The sequence below is a fragment of the Nicotiana sylvestris genome, chromosome 2 (assembly GCF_000393655.2).
Source record: "Nicotiana sylvestris chromosome 2, ASM39365v2, whole genome shotgun sequence".
Classification (NCBI taxonomy): Eukaryota; Viridiplantae; Streptophyta; class Magnoliopsida; order Solanales; family Solanaceae; genus Nicotiana; species Nicotiana sylvestris.
The window spans coordinates 15,746,661-15,767,067 of record NC_091058.1 but is presented as its reverse complement, the minus strand read 5'-3'; the positions used below and the strand labels follow the sequence as shown (position 1 = coordinate 15,767,067).

General features: G+C 37.7%; 1 protein-coding gene across 1 annotated transcript; it reads right to left on the bottom strand.

Annotated features, from left to right (window-relative positions):
• Nucleotides 1-172: 172 nt before the first annotated feature.
• Nucleotides 173-5,834, bottom strand: LOC138882891 (uncharacterized). Its single transcript, XM_070163529.1, has 7 exons — nucleotides 5,765-5,834; nucleotides 5,163-5,581; nucleotides 4,943-5,072; nucleotides 4,425-4,837; nucleotides 3,923-4,112; nucleotides 3,765-3,831; nucleotides 173-185 (listed from the first exon to the last, which is right to left on the bottom strand). The coding sequence occupies exons 1-7, from the start codon at nucleotides 5,832-5,834 to the stop codon at nucleotides 173-175; spliced, it is 1,302 nt and encodes a 433-aa protein (XP_070019630.1).
• Between the last annotated feature and the right edge of the window lie 14,573 nt (nucleotides 5,835-20,407).

Sequence of the window (20,407 nt, the reverse complement as noted above, 5' to 3'; positions counted from 1 at the left end):
TCACTGGACGCCCTCCATTACCTGCCATCACTGTTGGCTGTGGTTGAACTAAAATGTCCAACTCTCTTTCTGTTTTGTATCTAGCTTCCAACTCCTTCCTCGCTCTATGAAGTGTTCTTTCAATTTCAGGATCAAGAGGGAAGAGATTGCTTGTGCTTCTACTCCTCCGCATTCAAGAGAAGAGCCTGCATGACACAAACAAAGTGAACTGAAAATTAATACTTAAACCAATAGCTGATAAAAGCTTAACTTAGTCAAGTAGCTAATTTCCAAGGCCCCGACAACGGTGCCTAAAACCTTTTGCGACCAAAACACTTACGCAAGTGTACGCGATCTTCAAGTAATATAGTAATAATAAAATATCGTTCCCACGAGGACTTGTGATCAACTTATAGACTGATGCAAACTCAAACAATTATCGATTCAAGCTAATTCATCACAAAATACCTAAATAACCAATTTACAATTTAACTAGTAGACAAACAATAATACAACGCAAAGTTACTACGCCACTTATGAATTTTTCTTTTAACAATTAATAAAAGAGATATCCCGGGGTTATGGGATTGCTAGAGATCATGCTACGTTTTTAGCTTAAAAATGATTTATTGAATTATCTGGGTTATTGATTATAGGGTTAATAATACCCATAAGAATCTGTCGATTTCATATGTGCCTATTCAAGTTAAATTAATACCTATATTTCTATGGTATTAATATTAACTCAAATGCATTTACAAATCCTATTTCTCAACCAAACAAGGCAATTAAGTATAGTTATATCTTAATCGCGAATCTTTCACCCGATGTCCAGGATCCAGATCTTGCTCTATTTGATTCTATATGCAATCAAGAATTTCCTTTTTCAAGTTTAACTCAAGGTTCGTAAATAGTATTTCACTGTTAGCTACGCAGTAAAATAATTAACAGCAGAATCAAATAAACAACCCTTAACGATAATTTCAAGATCATCAATTTAAGCTTCAAACAACATAATCATATAACACCCATAACCCCAGAATATTTGGGTTTTTAGCTACTCACAATCGTACAAACATCAACAATATACATCTTAAACATAAAATAAATAGATACTAGAGGAAGGTTTAGAAAAACTCTTTCAATCCTTGCTCCAAAGTGTTGTCTCCTCTTGATTTTGATCCTCCAAGATGGATCTCCTCTTCTTTTTCTCTCTCAAAAACAGTCTCCCTTCCAATAATGGCACTGCTTTTGCCTTTTTAATCGTGTCGGACGGGCTTTTGACAAGTATGCCCTTTTTAGTCCGAAATAGAATAATTTTGTGATTTTTACACACCTGCAGCGCGCCCCGTGGTGCTCCGTGCGACGCGTACATGGATTGGACAGAGGCAGAATGCATTCTAACGGAGCAAAACAATGCAGCGAAAATATTTGCACTGCCGCGGCGCGTCCCGTGGCGCGGCAGTGCAATATTTTGTGTTGTTGCATTTTTTCATTTGTTTTGCTATCCAGGCTTGCTTTGCGACTCCCGAACACGATCTCGACTTGATTTATTTAGCTTTTACTCAGACTTCAATGCCCCAAATCAGTCAAATTCATCCCAAATTTATTTCTTAAGTCGGATTAGCTTCTTGCAAGGCATAAAGCATGAATTTAGTACAATTCATTATTATTTAAGCTTAAATCTTTGTAAAATGCAATAATTAAAGTGTTGTTACAATGACTAAAATACGAGTTTTTAGACTATGATCAATCCGTGATATTAGCGTTATTTGAGGTGATATGAGGCCTCGAGCAAGTCCGCATTATATTCTGGGATTGGTTGGTGTGATAGGACGGGGTCCCGGGGGCCTCGGCTGGATTTCGGATGGTTAATGGATCGATTTGGACTTAAAGTAGGAGCTGAAGGGGGTCTGGTTGCTGGTGTAACCGCTCCTGTGGAGGTTTCACCGCAGAAGCGGCTAGAAGTGAAGGGGTCAGAGGCCGCAGATGCGAAGGTATTTCCGCACCTGCGAGATCGCAGATGTGGTCTGGGCGGCGCAGAAGCGGACATGGGCAGCAGGAGGTTTTCCGCAGAAGCGGAATTTGAACGGAGATTTGGTTCATTTCCTTCCATTTTTCTCTTGTTTGGACGATTTTTGGAGAGTTTCAAGTGGGATTTTTCATCATCAACAGTAAGGTAAGCTATCCATACCTATCTTGAGTTAAATACATTGATTATGTATGGTTTTTAGCATGAAAATTGGTAGAAACTTGGGGTTTGATGGAAAACCTAGAAAATTAGTATTCTTGAATTTTGACCACGATTTTAGACATGAAATTGAGAGTAAATTGCATATTTGAGTTCGTGAGGTTATGGGTAAACTTTATCTTCGAAAAATTTCAGAATTCGGGCACATGGATTCGAGGGCGATTTTGTCAACTTTTTCGAGCGGAGTTGGGATTTTATATAAACTGAATTTTTATGAATATTAGGGTGTATTTTCATTTGTTTGCCCGTTATTTAGCTAGTTTTGGAGCGTTGGGGCATCGGTTTGAGTCGTTGGAAGGGCTTGGAAGCCGGTCATTGGACTTCGGAGCAAGGTGAGTCTCCTTTCTAACCTTGTAAAAGGGAATTGTCCTTATAGGTAAACTAATTGGATTTGTGCTCCTATTTGTGGGGGATACATGCGCACGAGGTGATGAGAGTCCGTGCATTTCTACTATTATGTTTAAGACCGGGTAGTCTAGGACCCAAAAACATGCTATACTTGGAATATTTGTAATCTAATTGACAGTTTGAATTGCTTAAATCACATCTAATTAGTAAATGAATTTCTAAAAAGATTAAACTTTATTTTCTTGAATTGTTAAAAGAGAATTGATTTTTCTTTGGATAATTGTTCCCTAATGAATTTTTGATTAATTGATTGTTGTGTTTATTTATATTTGACCGTGTCGCATGTATGATTCGCGACCGAGGTAATAGATGCATCTATGATTCGCGCCATTCGGCCCTCTGGTAGTGCACAGTTTAAATATTGTTGGATCGGATCGTACGTCCTCAGCATGATTTGTGCATGCTTGTATTGCTTGCCTTGGGATTTATATATGTTGATATTTGCTCTCCCTAACTTGAGAATAAATTTATAAATGATGAAAAGGAATTTGGGAATTTCCTATAAAAGAAAGAATTGTTTACTTGCTTCATTCTATTGAATTACAATCATGTTATAAAAGTCCTCGATTTATTGTATTATGGACGTATCATTATTGGACCACTAGTAAGTGTCGAAGTCGACCTCCAATCTCTACTTCTTCGAGATTAGACGGGATACTTACTGGGTACACGTTGTTTTCATACTCATGCTACACTTGTTATGCATTTTTATTGCACATGCACATGTATTCCTAGTGGCCTACTGGGCGTAGCAGCATGGATGATACGGGGATTAGGTGAGCTGCATTTCTCGAGGCAACCCGCAACCAGTATAGTCTCTTTCAGCGTGAATACTTTCTGTCCAATTTGTATTCCGGACAGTTATTGTACTTTATTCGATTCCTTAGTAATTGCTCATGCAATTGTGATACCGGGTTCTAGGATGTCTATGAGAGTAGTCAGTATTTTAAAATTGTCAAAGATATAATTATTTATTCAGTGGAATTTATTCTTTATTGTTTAAATGTATAAAAGAAGTGAATTCAGAAATATCTAAAACGATAAATTACTAGTTATTTAGTGTTGGCTTGACTGACAATGGTATCCGGCGCCATCATGACCCTTAGTAGATTTTGGGTCGTGACACCTTTTTAGTTGGAGAATACCCGATAAACACTGCAGGTAAAGCTCTAACTGAGAACTTATCCTACCTCCTAACATTCACAGCGTAACATAAACAGTCAAACACTCTCATATGGTCTAAAGAAGGTTCAGTATTAAACAACTTTTCATATGGAGATTTACCTTTTAAAACTATAGAGGGTAACCTATTTATGATAGGTACTGCTATAAGAACACACTCACCCCAAAATCTTAGAGGAATAGCAGCCTGGAACCTTAATGCTCTTGCCACTTCTAGAATATATCTATGTCTCCTCTCCATAAAACCATTCTGTTGTGGAGTATACACACATGTTGTTTGATGAAAAATTCCCTGTGACACTAAGAAGTGTTTATCATCTGAATTGACAAATTCTGGTCAATTGTCTATTCTTATAGCTCTAACAGAATAATTAAACTGTGTGTGAATCATGCAAATCAGTCCTTTCATCAACAAATAGGTTTCATCTTTGGCATTCATCAGAAACAATCAAGTGGTTCTAGAGAAGTCACCAATAACTGTAAGAAAAAAAATCTTTTATTGTCATATATAGGCACCCTGTAAGGCCCCCATGCATCTGCATGTAAAAGAACAAATGGACTCTTTGCTCTATTAATACTGGCACGAAATGGCAACCTAGTTTGCCTGGCTAATGGACAAACAGAACAATCCAAGTCTTTGATGCCAGACTTCCAGGTTTATTAAGCTCTGCTTATTCTGTGTTGAAATCTGCATAGCTGTGGTATTTACAGTTGGTATAGATGGTTGTTTCTCATGAAGACAGCTTCTAAGAATGTATATCCCATTAGCTTCACTACCAATCCCCAACACCTTGCCAGTGTAGAGGTCCTTAAACACACATAGATCAGGAAAGAATGCAACCAAGCATTGCAACTCCTTAGTAAGCTTTGAAACTGATAGTAGGTTATACTTGAAATGTGGAACATGAAGTACATCACTAATCTTGCAATCCTTGAAAATATTAGTTGATCCTCTGTGAGTGATTTTAGCTAGATTTTCATTTGGTAAGTGAACTGAGCTACTATTATCTAATGGAACTGTATTATTCAATAAGTCAATCTTTGAGGTCATGTGATTGGAGGCTCCACCTGTCTACAATTCAGTTTCCCTAGTTCAAAAAATCATTAGACATGTGATATTACCTAACTCAAGATCTGTTGCAGTAGCTGTGACCTTTGTAGGCTTGCTATTTAGAAGTTGCAAAATCTGTTGGTACTGCTCTAGAGTGAAAGTTTGTGCAGTAGGAGTTGGAATGCATCCTGCAGGTGCAGTCTGTTCAACTGCTATGTTAGTTGCTGACTATGTGTTGTACTTCTTCCCGAACTTGTTATCATTTGGATACCCTACTATTTTATAACAAACTTCCTTAGTATGGCTCTTCATCTTGCAAAAATCACAGAAGAGGTTGTAATTCTTCCTCATTTTCTGCTGATTTCCAGCCCTATTAGTTATCAATGCTGTCATTTCAGCATTATCCATGTTAGCAAAAACACTTGCCATAGTCCTTTGGCTTTCACGTTCCATTAGCATAGAATATGCCTTGTTCACTGATGGCATTGGCACCATCATCAAGAGTTGACTGCAAGCTTGTTCATAAGACTCATTAAGTCCCATCAGGAATTGTAGAAGCTTTTGAAGCTCCATAAACTGAACAAAATCACGAGAATTTGTAGCATCACGACCAGGAATGGGTGCCAAACTATCAAACTCTTCCCAAAGTACTCTCAATTTTGAGAAATAAGTGAAAATTGAGCTAGTGACTTTCCTAGCTGTAGCAATTTCTGTATGGATCTAAAAAATCCTAGAATAATCAACTTTGTCAAAACGCTCCTTCAAATCATCCCAAACTTCACTAGCATTCGAGGAATATATCAATCCACTCAACAACTCCGGCGAAACATAGTTCATCAACCAGGATAAAATAATCGCATTACATCGTTCCCAGAGATTAATGAGATTCGTACCGTAATTCTCCTTTTTGCATGTCCCGTCGATGAAACCTAGCTTGTTTTGACCTAGAATTGCAATTCGCATTTTCCGACTCCACACAGAGTAATTTTCTGGCCTCTCAATTGTAATGAAATCAAAACAACTCCTGAATTATCATTTGAATTCCGGAAAAGTAGATGATTATGACCTAATTTCTCTGGTTCAGTGTTATCTAGATTTGCCATTGTTGATACTTCAAATGAGCTTCGTGAAATCTGAATTGAGGATGAAATTAAGACCACAGTAATGGTCGTGTGGCCCTGATACCATGAAGAAATCAACTAACCATGGAGATCTTCCATGGATGAGAAGTTGTAGATCTAGGTTAGGGAAAAGAAATGTGATTCGATATTTCAGAGGAAGAAGAAGAAGAAGTTGTATTGATTCAACTGTTTTTAGTATCTATACATGCAAATATATAAAATCAACTCTAATCCTTAACTAGAGTTAAAACTAAAGCTAACTTGAGTTACATTAACTCTATTCTAAGGTAAGTTAGTTACAACTAATCTAACTAACTAATAAAGCTTAACCACCACAATCATTACTAATCTCAACATTATTTAGTTGGATTTTAACACATATAGAGGGTCCAAGCCGAAGTTACTACCCATAACTTCTTCATTTTACACAGTGGAGTCTTTTCTTTCTGAAATTTGAACAATCAAGGTTTTGGAGTTGGAAATTTAAGATGAAATTGTATTGTATGTTGAAAAAGAATACAGCTACGTGTAAACATCAAACAAGAGCACAAGAGAATTTCTAGATTCATTTTGGGATATAACCTTTTGATGACATATACTTTCCTAGGGTTGGGCATAATACAGACCGAACGAAAAAATCGGTCGAACCGTAAATTTTGATTTTTCGATTTCGGTTTAATTAGTTTTTCGGTCGATGCACAATTTTTAAATTATTAATTTTTGGTTTTTCGGTGCGGTTTACGATTTTGGTGTTTCGATTTTTTATTTAACCGAAAGACCGAAATTTTGGGTATTAGTTATTACTCTTCCATAACTAGATTTTATGGAAGTGAGGGAGGTGTTAGTTTTTGTTCCTCTCGTCCACTATAGTTACTTCCATCTTAACAATTAGAGGAAGTAACAATTATCTGACCCTGTTCATCAGCTGGCATAGGTGCTGGTGATGGTAAATGACTGCTTCCCTAAATTTTCTTGGTTGTCTGATGAAGTACTCGGAACAAGAAAAATTAGCAGCTCATTATCACTAATAACATCGCCTGTAATTGTCACTAACAGCTCACTGCTTTCCCTATCATGTCTGCTGGTTGTGACTTAACTAGACAAGCCAATGAATTATGTGCATGCACAAGGAAATAAAACCAAATTCATAAATTCTGGGGTTAATTACTCAATACCGAAATTGTGTTAGAATGCCGATGTCTTTCTCTGTTGCCTCCTCTATGAGAACTGTATCTCAAAAGTCAAAATGACACTTTGCTGGGACGAACATCAAATAAATTCCAGCCTTGTTTATTGATGCCCCTAAACCGTTTCAAATCGAAAATAATCGAAATGGAACTTTGAAAAAATTGCACCACACCATAAATACTTTGATTTGATTTGATTATTAATATTACAAAATCAAAAATCGATAAATCGAATCGTACTTTTATAATAATCGACCGAATCTATCGACGCCCATCCCTATACTTTCCTGTCTCGTGAAGTGCCACGTTAATTGAAAAAATGGAACAACCGTTTACTTCTAACGTTTTACATAATTCTATTTTATGAGCTAGCTTTTAAAATTAATTAAATCTAAAATCAATTCTATTAATATTCCATATCGATATAGTAGTGGTTAAGGTTGTGAGTCTTGGATATCTCAAAAATTAAAGGAAAGTATCACAGCTTTCTGGGAAGAATGGAGGATAACCATCATTGTTGTTTGTCAAATGTGATAATAGTACTCCATGTAGATATGGAACAAGTGTAAGTGACTAAGGATACGTGTCAAAGTCATCTGATCCCGCAGCTGCAGCGCCTGTTCGCCGCATATATGAAAGCTCCTTTGTCGCTATACTATCCTGAGTCTGTTTTGCAGGTCAAGTTGTTTAAAGGATAATGATGAATTGCCCCATTCGACTCTTCTCTTCTGTCTTGCGTGCTGTCGCTACTGTTCCCATTCCTCCATCGCTTCATCCAACGTCCAGTTGAATAATAAAGGCAAAATACCTTAAACCACCCTCAAATTTGGCTCACATTATCTTCGAATTATGTTCGGTCTTATTAGCCTCTTAACTTGACCTTTTGAGGGTCATTACCCCCTAGACGCTGATGTGACAAAAAATATGAGTTGTCATGTGAATTTTTCTATCTATGTGACATTTTTTTTTTAAATAAAATATTGTTTTACCTTTTTAAGAATATTAATTTTTTTCGAATAAAATTTACAATAAAACATGGATATAACTACATTATTTAGGTTAAATATTTTTATTTGGCCAAAACTAATAAAGTTTTTGTTAATCTTTTTCTTTTTTTTTGAATTTGACCTGAAAATAAAGGTTTATACAATTGAAATAAATAGTCAAGACATCTAAAAAGTTATAAAAAATATATAGTTAAAATAAATTGTCATTGCATCAAAAGAAGAATAAAAAGAGTATACAATTGCACTTGTAATTTCTTGCAATTGTACACTTTTTTTTATTTCTTCTATTGATGCAATGACTATTTATTTCAACTATGTATTTTTACTTTTTAGGTAAAATCTATAAAAAAAAATTAGAGTACCGTAATTTAGAGCTATATAAAAAATTACAGCCAAAATAATTAATTTCAAACTATGTATTTTTTATAACTTTTAGATGCCCGGACTATTTATTTCAATTGTATAAATCTTTATTTCAGGTCAAATTCAAAAAAAAGATTAACTAAAACTTTATTATTTTTGGACAAATAAAAATATTTAGCCTAAATAATGTAGTTCTATCCAAGTTTTATTATAAATTGTATTCGGAAAAAATTATCTAAAAAGTAATATTCTTTTTTAAAAAAAAAAGTTATTTTTCAAAAAAATGCCACATAGACAGAAAAATTCACGTGGCAGGTGAGTGCACCCACACTTTTTGCCACATCAGCGTCTGTGGGGTAATGGCTCTCAAAAGGCCAATTTGATGGGGTAATTAAAACCGAACATAGTTCGGGGAGGATATTTATAATCTGAGTCAAATTTAGGGATGATTTAAGGTATTTTGCCAATAATAAATCGTCTGACCCTAGTCGTTTGAAAGTTTGTTTATAACTCAACCAGTTAACTCAAATAAGCAAGTTACTGTTTAATACTACGTCATATCTGTCACTCCTAAGGTTCAAATAGCCAGATTGAATCAAATATAAACTAATTATAATGCTTTGAGTATTGGACAACCACTATTCATGGTTCATCGCTCTCAAAGTTTGTTAATTAGATCATAATGAATTAAGACGTAATAGGTCATAATCTAATCTCTCATTTCAGATTTGACCAGTTGAGCAAGTTACATTTTATTGAATCAAAATAGGCATTTAAAATTCTGTCCTGTCTTTTCTTAAATTAAAGAGCGTTTATGATTATTCTTCAGAAATATCTCATGGAAAGGAACTCCAAAAGAGTACAGTGTCGCATGGTACGTGATGTAAAACGAGTCTGAAACTAAAATGATGGCTTTTTTGGACAAAAAATACGTTTATACAGTTAAAAAGAAAAAAGTTATAATTTTACATAAAATACAGTATAATATTGTGTTTTACTTTAGCGGAAAGTTAGCCGTTAAAGTAAAACATAGTATTATACTGCGTTTTATGTAGAACGCATTATAATACCGTGTTTTACTTCAATTTGGGCCCACCAAATAAGTGTTCTGCAGGACTAACATAAATAATTTATTTTTTAGGGTAAAACGTATTATAATACTACATTTTACTGAAACGTAGTATTATACTGCGTTTTACACTATTTTTGGGCTCACCAATAAGTGTTCTGCGGATAACTGACATAACAATAATTCAAATACATAAAACATAATATTATATTGTGTTTACATAAAAAAAAATTGCACCCCAAGCTAGGACTTGCCTTATTTAAAGGCTTTAGAATTTTATGAAAATCCATTCAAAACTTTCCTTCAAACTTCCGTTCATACTTCTCTTCTTCTTTTTATAATGTCTGAAGAGCCAAAAATAAGGGTTTTATTATATTGGGGGGGGGTGAGGTTGAAATGAAAAATAACTCTGTGAGGTATAGTTCATCTCCACTGTGTCATGTTAAATTGCCGCTTACAATGAAGTACGATAAATTGGTATCGTTGTTATGTAAAGAAAAATGAGTATGAGGAAACGTTCGGTGAACCTTAAAGTAACCGGTAGATTTTCGTATTCTGTGACTCCGCCGGGGTTTGCTTATTATTCTGAGTTTAACAGAAACTCTTAGAGATTTTTTGCGGATTCCGAATGAATACAGAAAATTTATTGTAACAAAATTATTGGAAATGTACGTCAAGGTTGAAGACGTTCCCAATAATGAGGGTGTGCATAGTAGGGATAACCCCTAGTCATCGGGTGGTTATTCTGGAGCAGTTTTTGCCGGACAAATTCCTGATGAAAGAGCTTGCCTTGATTTAAACTTGTCACCACCAGCGAATGAGCAGCCACAAAATAATTTTTCGACTTTATATAATCCACAAGATGATTGGTAAACTTCAATTTTTCTACACTTTAGCGATGTTTATTTTATGTTTGAATTGGATTTGTATTAACACTCATATTTTTCATAGGGGGTACTATCCGGATATGAAGTTTACAAGTTATCACCCTGCTCCTAGTTGGAATATGCGTAGTTCTGGCGTGTTGGACCACGGTGGTCCATCCGGGAGTCATCACCAACAAGAAAATATCCTTCGTGGAACGTCAACACAGTACGACTTGTAAGTAAAGTGATATAGCTATATGTAAAGTATTTATCTAGTTGAGTAGCTTATCATTTTTTTTTCTTTTTGTGCAGTGAAAACGAGCAACTTGATGTTCCTGACCTCACACAGTTGCACATAGACGATGTATTGACTCGTGATTTGGCAGATGTGTAGAGTCAGGAAGATGATAGTGATTATGACAACAATGCCGATGAGTCTGTAGATGACACACCATTTCATGATGAGGGTGATGACGAGGAGGAAATGGATGTCGAACCTGAGCTGACGGGGGAGCATGCTCCTCCACCTCCCGTTAGACCAAGAGTGTACGAGTCTCACGTGCCGTTTCATGAGCAGAATATTTCGTACCTTGATAATCTGCCAAGTATGCCGGACGTGGATGCCCTCACAAGGGATGATGATGAAATTCGGTCAACAATGTGGGATGAGTCTAGACTAGCGGTGTTGGCAACGGGCATGTATTTTCCCGATAAAGCTTGCCTAATCAGGGCTGTAAAAATCTACAGTGTAAGAGAGTGCTGTGAGATGACGGTAAGGGAGTCAACTACGGAGGTATACAAGGTTGTATGCCGTAGAGACTTTATGGGTTGTCACTAGATGTTGCGTGCCAGCAAGAAGAAATCAGGGTTGTGAAAAGTGGGTAAATCTATTAGCACCCACAGATGTGAAATGGACACATTCAATGAGAATCACTTCAACTTGGATATAGACTTGATTTCTCTTGTCTTGATTCCATTTTTGGAAGTGTCCATTAGATTCAATATTAAAGAGTGTATTACAGTCGCACCAGGAGTATGGTTGTACTATAACCAAAAGAAAGGCATATCTCGGTCGCAAACGTGCCTTTGAACTTATTTATGACGACTGGGATTAGGGGTGTTCATAAAAATCCGAAAATTCGAACCAAATCGAAAACCAAACCAACCCGACCAAAAAAATTGATACTTTTAGGTTTGGTTTGGTTTAGTTTTGGTTTTGAAATTTAAAAATCGATCAAATTTGGTTTGGTTTTGGTTTTAATTAAAAAACCCGAACCAAGCCAAATATAGGAGTAGCTATTTTAAATTTATTATTACACTTATATATATATATAAATATAGGAGTAGCTATTTTAAATTTATTATTACACCTATATATATGTATACTTTTATACAAAGTTTCAATAATTTTATAGTAAATGTTAATCGTTTGCACTTTTAGTATAGGTCTTTACCTTTACATTCTAGTTTGATTGGTAGTTTTCTTTGTTGAATGTAAGAATCTATTTCATGTTAAAAATAATATATTTTTAACTGAGTCCTTAAATTATTCATCATTATTTGATTCAATTATCATCAATATATCTTGGTAAATAATAGATTTCTCAAAGGGCAATTGATTTGATAGTGTTACGTTGAAAATGTGGTCGGCGAAATATGTGTTTGGTAGTGTATGTCTTATATTTAAGAAAAACCCGACAAATAATAGAAAAAATAGAAAAATTGACATAAATCGAATCAAGAAAAAACCGACTTAATTGGTTTGGATTGGTTCTAATATTTGAAAAACCGACTTACTTGGTTTGGTTTCTTTTTAGGGAAAAATTGATTCAAACCGAACCATGAACACCCCTAACTGGGATAAGTCTTTTTCATCTTTTCCCAGGTACATGGCCGCACTCCAACACTTTAATCCCGGGACTGTTGTTGAATGGAGGCGTGAGCGGAGTCCGACAGACCCGAATATATTTTCAACTATGTGTTCTGGTCATTTAAACCAGCAATTGATGGTTTTGTGCATTGTCGTCCTATAATTTTCATAGACGGTACTCATGTCTATGGAAAGTATGATATTAAGCTTTTGATTGCAGTTGCAGTAGATGCCAACAGACAAATATTTTCACTAGCTTTTGCCATTTGTGCCAACGAAAGCGAAGAGACGTGGATGCTTTTTTTTGAACCACTTGAAGCAGCACGTTATCAAACAGCGTTCAGGTATTTGTCTAATATCTGATCGACATGGTGGTATTTTAAGTTCTGTACGACACTTGCCTGAATGACACGAACCCTATGCATACCACCGTTACTGTGTGAGGCACCTGAAGGCCAATTTCCAGAAGAAATATCACGACAAGGCCTTGCATGATTTAATGTGGATGGCTGTAACTGAGCATTAGCAGTGCAAATTCACGAGGCGCATAGAAGAAATCCGGCAGTTAGATCTACGAGCCTATACTTGACTGATGGGACATGAGCTTCACATGTAGACATTGCATGCTAATGGCAGTAGACGATGGGAAGCCCTAACTACAAATGTGTCGGAGTCATTCAACGGCTTGTTGAAGTCTGCCCGTGGATTGCCTGTCACTGCCATGGTCCGCATGACATTCAAACAAATTGAGGAGAGGTTTGTTGAAAGGCATAGAGTAGCATCGGAAATGATGGACAGGGGTGTTCAATTTATGCCAATACCGATGAGAAGATTTGAAAGGTACAGGAAGCGAGCACATTGGCGTTCATTTTTACAGTACGATCACGACCGGGGTATTTTTGAAGTTAAGACCGCTATACGCGGACACCGAAGGAATAATCTATAGACGGTGAATGAAGCTAGCAGGTTGTGTTCATGTGGGAAATGGACCATCTACCACATGCCTTGCGCACATGCCTTCAACAAGTTGGTTTAGGGGCAACCAACTATATTGATAGGCAATAGAGTGTTGCTGCATACGTAGACACGTATAGTGGGCAGTTGCAGCCGTTGCGTGCTGAGCATTATTGGCCGCCGGAACCTTTTAAAATGATGTGTAACAAGGACTATTTGCGCAAGCTGCAAGTGCAAAAGAGAACGTGTATACGGAACCAAATGGATGTTGGTGACATTGTTTATGCGCGTAAATGTAGCATATGCTCGCAAACAGGACACGACCATCGTAAATGTCCTTCAGGTTGTGTGCGTGGCGGTGGTAATCCAGCTCCTGGTGCAAGTTCGTCCAATGTATCCAACTATCAAGGATACACCTAGTCTTTTGCTTTTATATTTTTTTTTGTAATACGTGTCTGTACTTGTGTATGTTGCAATATCTATCAAATAAAATTATGTTCCACAATTTTATTACATCTTATTTTTTAACATGACCTTTTGAATTGGGATGCTGATATAGTTGTTCAAATATTCAACTTATTTGTGTCAGTAAAGAAGACGAATCTAAAAATTAAAAAAAAACTATAAAATCAAGACATCCTTTATTATCCTTCTTAAAATTTAATATGTAAAGCGTGATATAATACTACGCTTTGTGTGCTGAAAAAAGTTGAACCGACTGCGGAAAAGCTGTTTTGTTTCAGAAATATTTAATATGTAAAGCGTGGTATAATATTACGTTTTGTGTGTTGTCTTGTCGTTCTGAAAAAAGTTGAACTGACTGCGAAAAAGCTGTTTTGTTTCAGAAAAATTTAATAAGTAAAGCGTGGTATAATACTACGTTTTGTGTGTTGTCTTGTCGTTCTGAAAATAAATTGAACCTACTGCGAAAAAGTTGTTTTATTTCAGAAAAATTTAATATGTAAAGCGTGGTATAATACTACGTTTTGTGTGTTGTCTTATCGTTTTGAAAAAAGCTGAACTGACTGGGATAAAGTTGTTTTATTTCAGAAAAATTTATGTAAAGCGTGGTATAATACTACGTTTTGTGTGAAATCTTGTCTATAAATAACAGGCGTATTCTAGTTATTTTCTGCGCTTAACAATAACCAATAGCAAATATTTTCATAAAACCAAGGCTTCTCTTTAACAAATGTCTCAACAACTCTTTTATGTCCCAAGGTGCGAGTACGACAAAAAATGCATGATGCACGATTGTTGGGAAGAAGCTGGATGCCGCTACTGGACGTGTATGAACAAGTTTTATATGCAACCCGACGAACTTACATGCAATTTTGAGGTATGGGTTGACGAACCCTGTCAGCAGGAATACTACAAAGACAAGCTCCAAGATCTTCATAATTTGTGTTTGAAGTAGTGGGAAAGAGAGCGAAAATCCAAAAAAGAAGTTTCAGAGTTAAAGGCGAAACTCAAGGAGGTGGAAGAAGAAAAAAAAACTGGAAAACCAACTCAAGTGGTTGAAGCAGAGAATACTAGGCGGTTGTCATGACCCAATTCCCGAACCTGGTCGTGATGGTGCCTTTCATGAAGACTAGGCCAGTCATTCAACCCAATTCATCCTTTTAAGACAATTAATTAACACCATTATAGTATAAAGATGGTTTAATAATATCCAATAGCGGAAAGTATAGATAAAATACGGAAATCCAACCCAACTCAGCCCTAACCGGGGTGTCACAAGTCATGAGCTACTACAGATTTTACTAAAATTCTACAAAGTATGGAATTAGGAACAAAGTCTGAAGATATCATAAATAACAGAAGATAAGGGAGAAAACGGGTCTGCGAACGCCATACAGCTACCTCGATAACTCCGATGAAAACTGAATAGCAGAAAACTCGCTCTATGCCTCAGGAATACCTGTACCTGCACACATGGTGCAAGGAGTAATGTGAGTACTCCGATCCAGTGAGTAATAAATATAAATAATGACTGAAGGTAAGAAAACACGTTAAGGCACACAACATTCTATACAGAAGCAGTGAAATCATTTAAAATAACAACTCAGTGAAATTTCATGTGAAATTTCTTTTAAACCAGTAAAACACGTAATTTGGCAGTAAAATGACAAGTAGAAATCTGCCCCTCGGGCTCAATATCAAAACAACAAGTAGAAATCTGCCCCTCGTGCTCAGTATCAAAATAACAAGTAGAAATCTGCCCCTCGGGCTCAGTATCAAAATAATAATTAGAAATCTGCCCTTCGGGCTCAATATCAAAATAATAAGTAGAAATCTGCCCTCGGGCTCAGTATCTCAGAACAGTATCAGCCCCTCAGGCTCAGAACAGTACGAAGCAACCAGTCAATGAAATAAGAGCACATAATTATTATGGCAGATAATGCAGATAAGGAATAAATGCATGAGTGCAATGCAATGCATATGACAGTACCCTCTGGTACCCACTACGGCGTGCAGCCCGAGCCATCCATATTTATTTATCGTCGACGGCGCTCACTAGGGGTGTATACAGACTCCGGAGGGGCTCCTACAGCCCAAGTGCAATATCAAGTCATCTCGTGACATCAAATCTAGGCCCTCGGCCTCATATCAATATCAGTATCAGGCTCTCGGCCTCAATATCAATGTAATCAACCAGGCTCTCGGCCTCAATATCAATGTAATCAACCAGGCTCTCGGCCTCAATATCAATGTAACACTGCTGCGGCGCGCAGCCCGATCCATGCTCAGTCCAAAAATCATCATAAGGCCCTTGGGCATTCGTAAAACAATAGTTCTCAGCCCGAAATATCATTTAAAAATATCATTTAAGTTTTCAAATCTTAGAAAGATGGCTGAGTTTGCAAAACAGTATTTAAAACCTTGGATTGAGATCAAATGATATGCAAAATATGTGAAAACAGTGATATCAATCCCTGAAGGATTCAAATAATTGGCAAGAAGCCCAAATGTAACAATCAAATCTAAGTAAGGATGATTCTCAATTTAGTTCAAGTAGAAAATACGGTAAAAACATCTCTCGGGACGAACCAAGTCACAATCCCCAATGGTGCTCTACCCCACGCCAGTTATCCGGCGTTCAAATCACCTCAATATAGCGTTACGATGTGAAATTCCGGGGTTTCAAACCCTCAGGATATCATTTACATCAATTACTCACCTCAAGACGGCCAAAAGTCTAGCTCGCTATGCCCTTGCCTCTCGAATTGGCCTCTTCGTGCGTCGAATCTATCCAAAATCGGAACGAATATGTCACATTATGCTGTAGGAACAATACCCAATCGAAAATAACTGAAAAACATCAAAATCCCGAAATTTGGCAAAACCCGAGCCTCGGGCCCACTTCTCAAAATTCAAAAAAATTAACATCAACGGATTCCTTATCTCGCCACGAGTCTATAAATATAAAATTTACCAAAATCGGACATCAACTCGACCCTCAAATCTTCAAATTTTATTTTCAAATCCCTGGGCCTAAATCCCCAATTTACTCCTCAAAAACATGTAATCTAGTCGGATTATTCGATGATAATTCAATATTATGGAGTAGAAATGATAACAAGTGACTTACCTCAAGATTTCCCATGATTTCTTGCTCAAAAATCGCCCCAAGCCGTGTTCTTTCACAAGAAAAACGTGAAAATGAGCTAAAAACAGAACAACACTAATAAAGCCCATTCTGGTCGCTAAAAGACCTTTCCGGTCGCTAAAAGTGCCAAATCTGGTCGCTAAAGGTGCACACCAGAACCTTCTGCACCAGCAATATTTATTTTCACTAAAAAGGCTCTAACTCCACCATACGAACTCTGAATTCGATGATTCTTGTTCCTATGAGTCATAAATAATGATACAAACATAGTACTTCAATCGAAACTCAATTCGGAGCTTGTTTGCTCAGTGCGATATCCATTTCGCTCGTTAAACATTTAACATATGTTTCGAGTCAAAAACCCAATCGCGCCTTGATGAAATTAGACCAAACTTTCCAGATCAGTCCTATAATTCATTATCAAAATTCCTGAAGTCTCGAAATCAAATTTCAATCTATAGAACTAAAATGGACCTTTGGATCATTACGTGTTTATGCTCAAAACGACAAAAATCTTTCAAAAACTCTTCCAAAACTTATCCGAGCCTCATGTGACCCCGACCAAACATGCCAACACACCCAATAACATCATTAAAACTTTTTTCAATCAACACAACACCTCAAACAACATCAAAACCATCAATTCACATCGAATTCAAGCCTAAGTTTTCCAAAAACTTCCGAAACACGCATTTGATCAAAAACCCGGCCAAATCACCTTCGAATGAAATGAAATTTTGTACACACATCCAAAATCACATAATGAAGCTATAGAAACTTTCGGAATTCCATTCCGACCCTTGAATCAAAATCTCACCTATCAACCAGAAATCGCTAAAATACTACTTTCGCCAATTCAAGCCAAATTCTACATCGGACCTCCAAAACCAATTTTGATCGCGCTCCTAAGTCATAAATCACCTAATGGAGCTAGATAAATCATAAAAATTCCGATCCAAGATCATTTACACATAAGTCAACTCTTGGTCAAACCTTTCAAATTCAAAGCTTTCAACTGAGACTATTCTTTCAAATTCATTCCGATTTTTCCTGAAAACTAAAACCAACGATCTACATCAGTCATAATACATAACACAGGGCAAGTCATGCCCGAGAACTGGCGATCAAAGCGCAAAAGCTCAAAACGACAGGTCGGGTCGTTACAGCGGTCGTGACTAAACAATGACATGTACGTATTGAGCGTAGTAGTGTATCTTTATGTTTCCCTTGTCATGTGTTTTCATTAGTGTACTGTTTGTGTTTTTTATGTGTATCTTTAGGTTTGCTATGTTTGTGTTTGTGTTGTATTGTTAAAATAAAATTATTGTTCAAATTCTGTTAAAATAAAATTGTTGTTAAAATACAATTGTTGCCATTATTTACATAATATAGTATTTACACAAAATACAAACAAAAATAAATCAATGAGCCCCGCAGCCTGTGTGATTCAATGCAGCCGCTGGCCTGAGTCGCATCCCCTATCGCCCGGGTATACTATCAGGATCATCATCAAGTCGCCTCTTTATGTGAGGATGCGCAGCAGCATCGACAGTACAACTAGCAGGATCGGTTGAAGGGGTCGTCGATCCATCAGCAAACTACAAAACGATTACTAAGCTAAGCATATGAAAATGTCTATTAGTAATGTACGTGTTAAGTCAAAAATATTTTCTCACCATGGTCTCGTCGGCCTCCTGAGTATAAGCATCTGTGGTGTCCTAATCATCGCATACAGTGGCCTCCGTGATGGGCTGAGACGAAGCCTTAATAAGAAAATAAAAAATTAATTTATGGCAAATCATTAAGGAAAAGAAAACAAATTGAAATTTTACAGTAATACAAACATACATGCGCCTGTGGTAGATCCGCATCAACTGCCGGGAATGTGGCATAAATCAACATGAGCCCGCCATCCATATCTCGGGTCAGCCGATCCTCAACTGCGGTAGATGGGCCTGAAAAGAACTGGTCTACATCTCCATCGAATGTACCCGTGATCAACAATGGATATGGGGTGACATGCGATGTTGGCAGAGACAGTTGAAGGTTGTGCGACGGCATGCTGCTGGAAGGCTCGTCTAGCTGAGGGAAATAACCCAGCTAATCATCTCTAAGATCCTCATCTCCAAGATCCTCATTAGGTTCCTCAACAGGTGGGTCGATAGGTGCCTCAACGCCCCCTTGCTGGGGACCACCTCCTCGCCGTCCCTCACGACCCCGTGGGGTACCCTTACCTCGTGGGGAAGCCCTGGCTTGTGCCCGACCCCTGCCTTATAGGACAGGCCTACCCCGATGGTGCTCCTTCGGCGCCACATACTCAGCCTCATGATCCAACCTCGCGCCCTCTCTGGCTCGCTGCATGGTCCGGAGAGCCAACTCTTCCACCCGCCGGCCATACTCAATGACTACAGCATTGTCGCCATGCTGCTGCATCTTCTATCCCAACTGGTAGAACATGTGATGCCCAATATCCTACACAACATTTAAAATATTAATTAAATATTGCTATATCACAATTATAAGACTTATCCCACAAAAAACATACCAGTGCCTCGTGCCTCCCAGCGTATGGTCTGAACCGATCGCTAGGTACATGAACGGGGCTCCCGATCATTAGTCGAGTGTGATGGCGGTACCATGACGTATAGAGCTCAATAGTCGCCCCTAGATCTGTGAAGGTGGTGGCAGAATCAAGTCCTCTCGCTGGTCCCAAATATGGACCTGCGCCTCTAGCCATCCTACAAATTCGGCGTCCACCCTAGAACGACCATCCCACTGATAGTGTGTAGCCACCCATGCAGGCTCCCTCGGTATAGTCTAGGGACGGTCAACTGGCAAAGTACACGCTCTATGGCATGATGCTCCACTACATCGAGGCACATCATCGAGACGGAAGTGCTCCAAAGTAGTCAGTCGACCGAGCAATAATCGGGCAGATCAGTTAGCAACTCGTTGCTGTATGTCGTCCAGATGAACTATCAAATAATAACATAAAAGTGAGTATGCGCAACACAAGTGAATTTATAACAAGTAAGTTTAGGCACATATTTACCTGTCCGGCCTCCAATATATCTAACACATCCTTGACAATGGGGAGATTATGATGAGCATCACTGCCTCGGTAGTTCCCACGCCAGAGAACCCACCTCGTAGCTAGAGGGAGAAATGGAGGTGCTACACCCGGCTCTAGTGGTGGTAGAGGTGGCTGTAACGGCAGGATCCGCTCCCAGGCCCAAACCTAAGATAAAACATTGATGTAAAATTTAAGAGTCATTTTGACTATATAGAATTCGAAGTAATGAATAGAGTATTCGAAAATGTTGTCACCTATATAAGCGGCAGAAAATCACATATGTACACCTGGGTGCCCATGCTAGCCCGACACATACTCATGTATAGGTATGCTAGAACAGCAGCACCCCAGCTGTACTGGAGTAACTCATCTAGTTGCTGCAGATGATGCAGAAAGCGCAGACTCACTAGATTTCC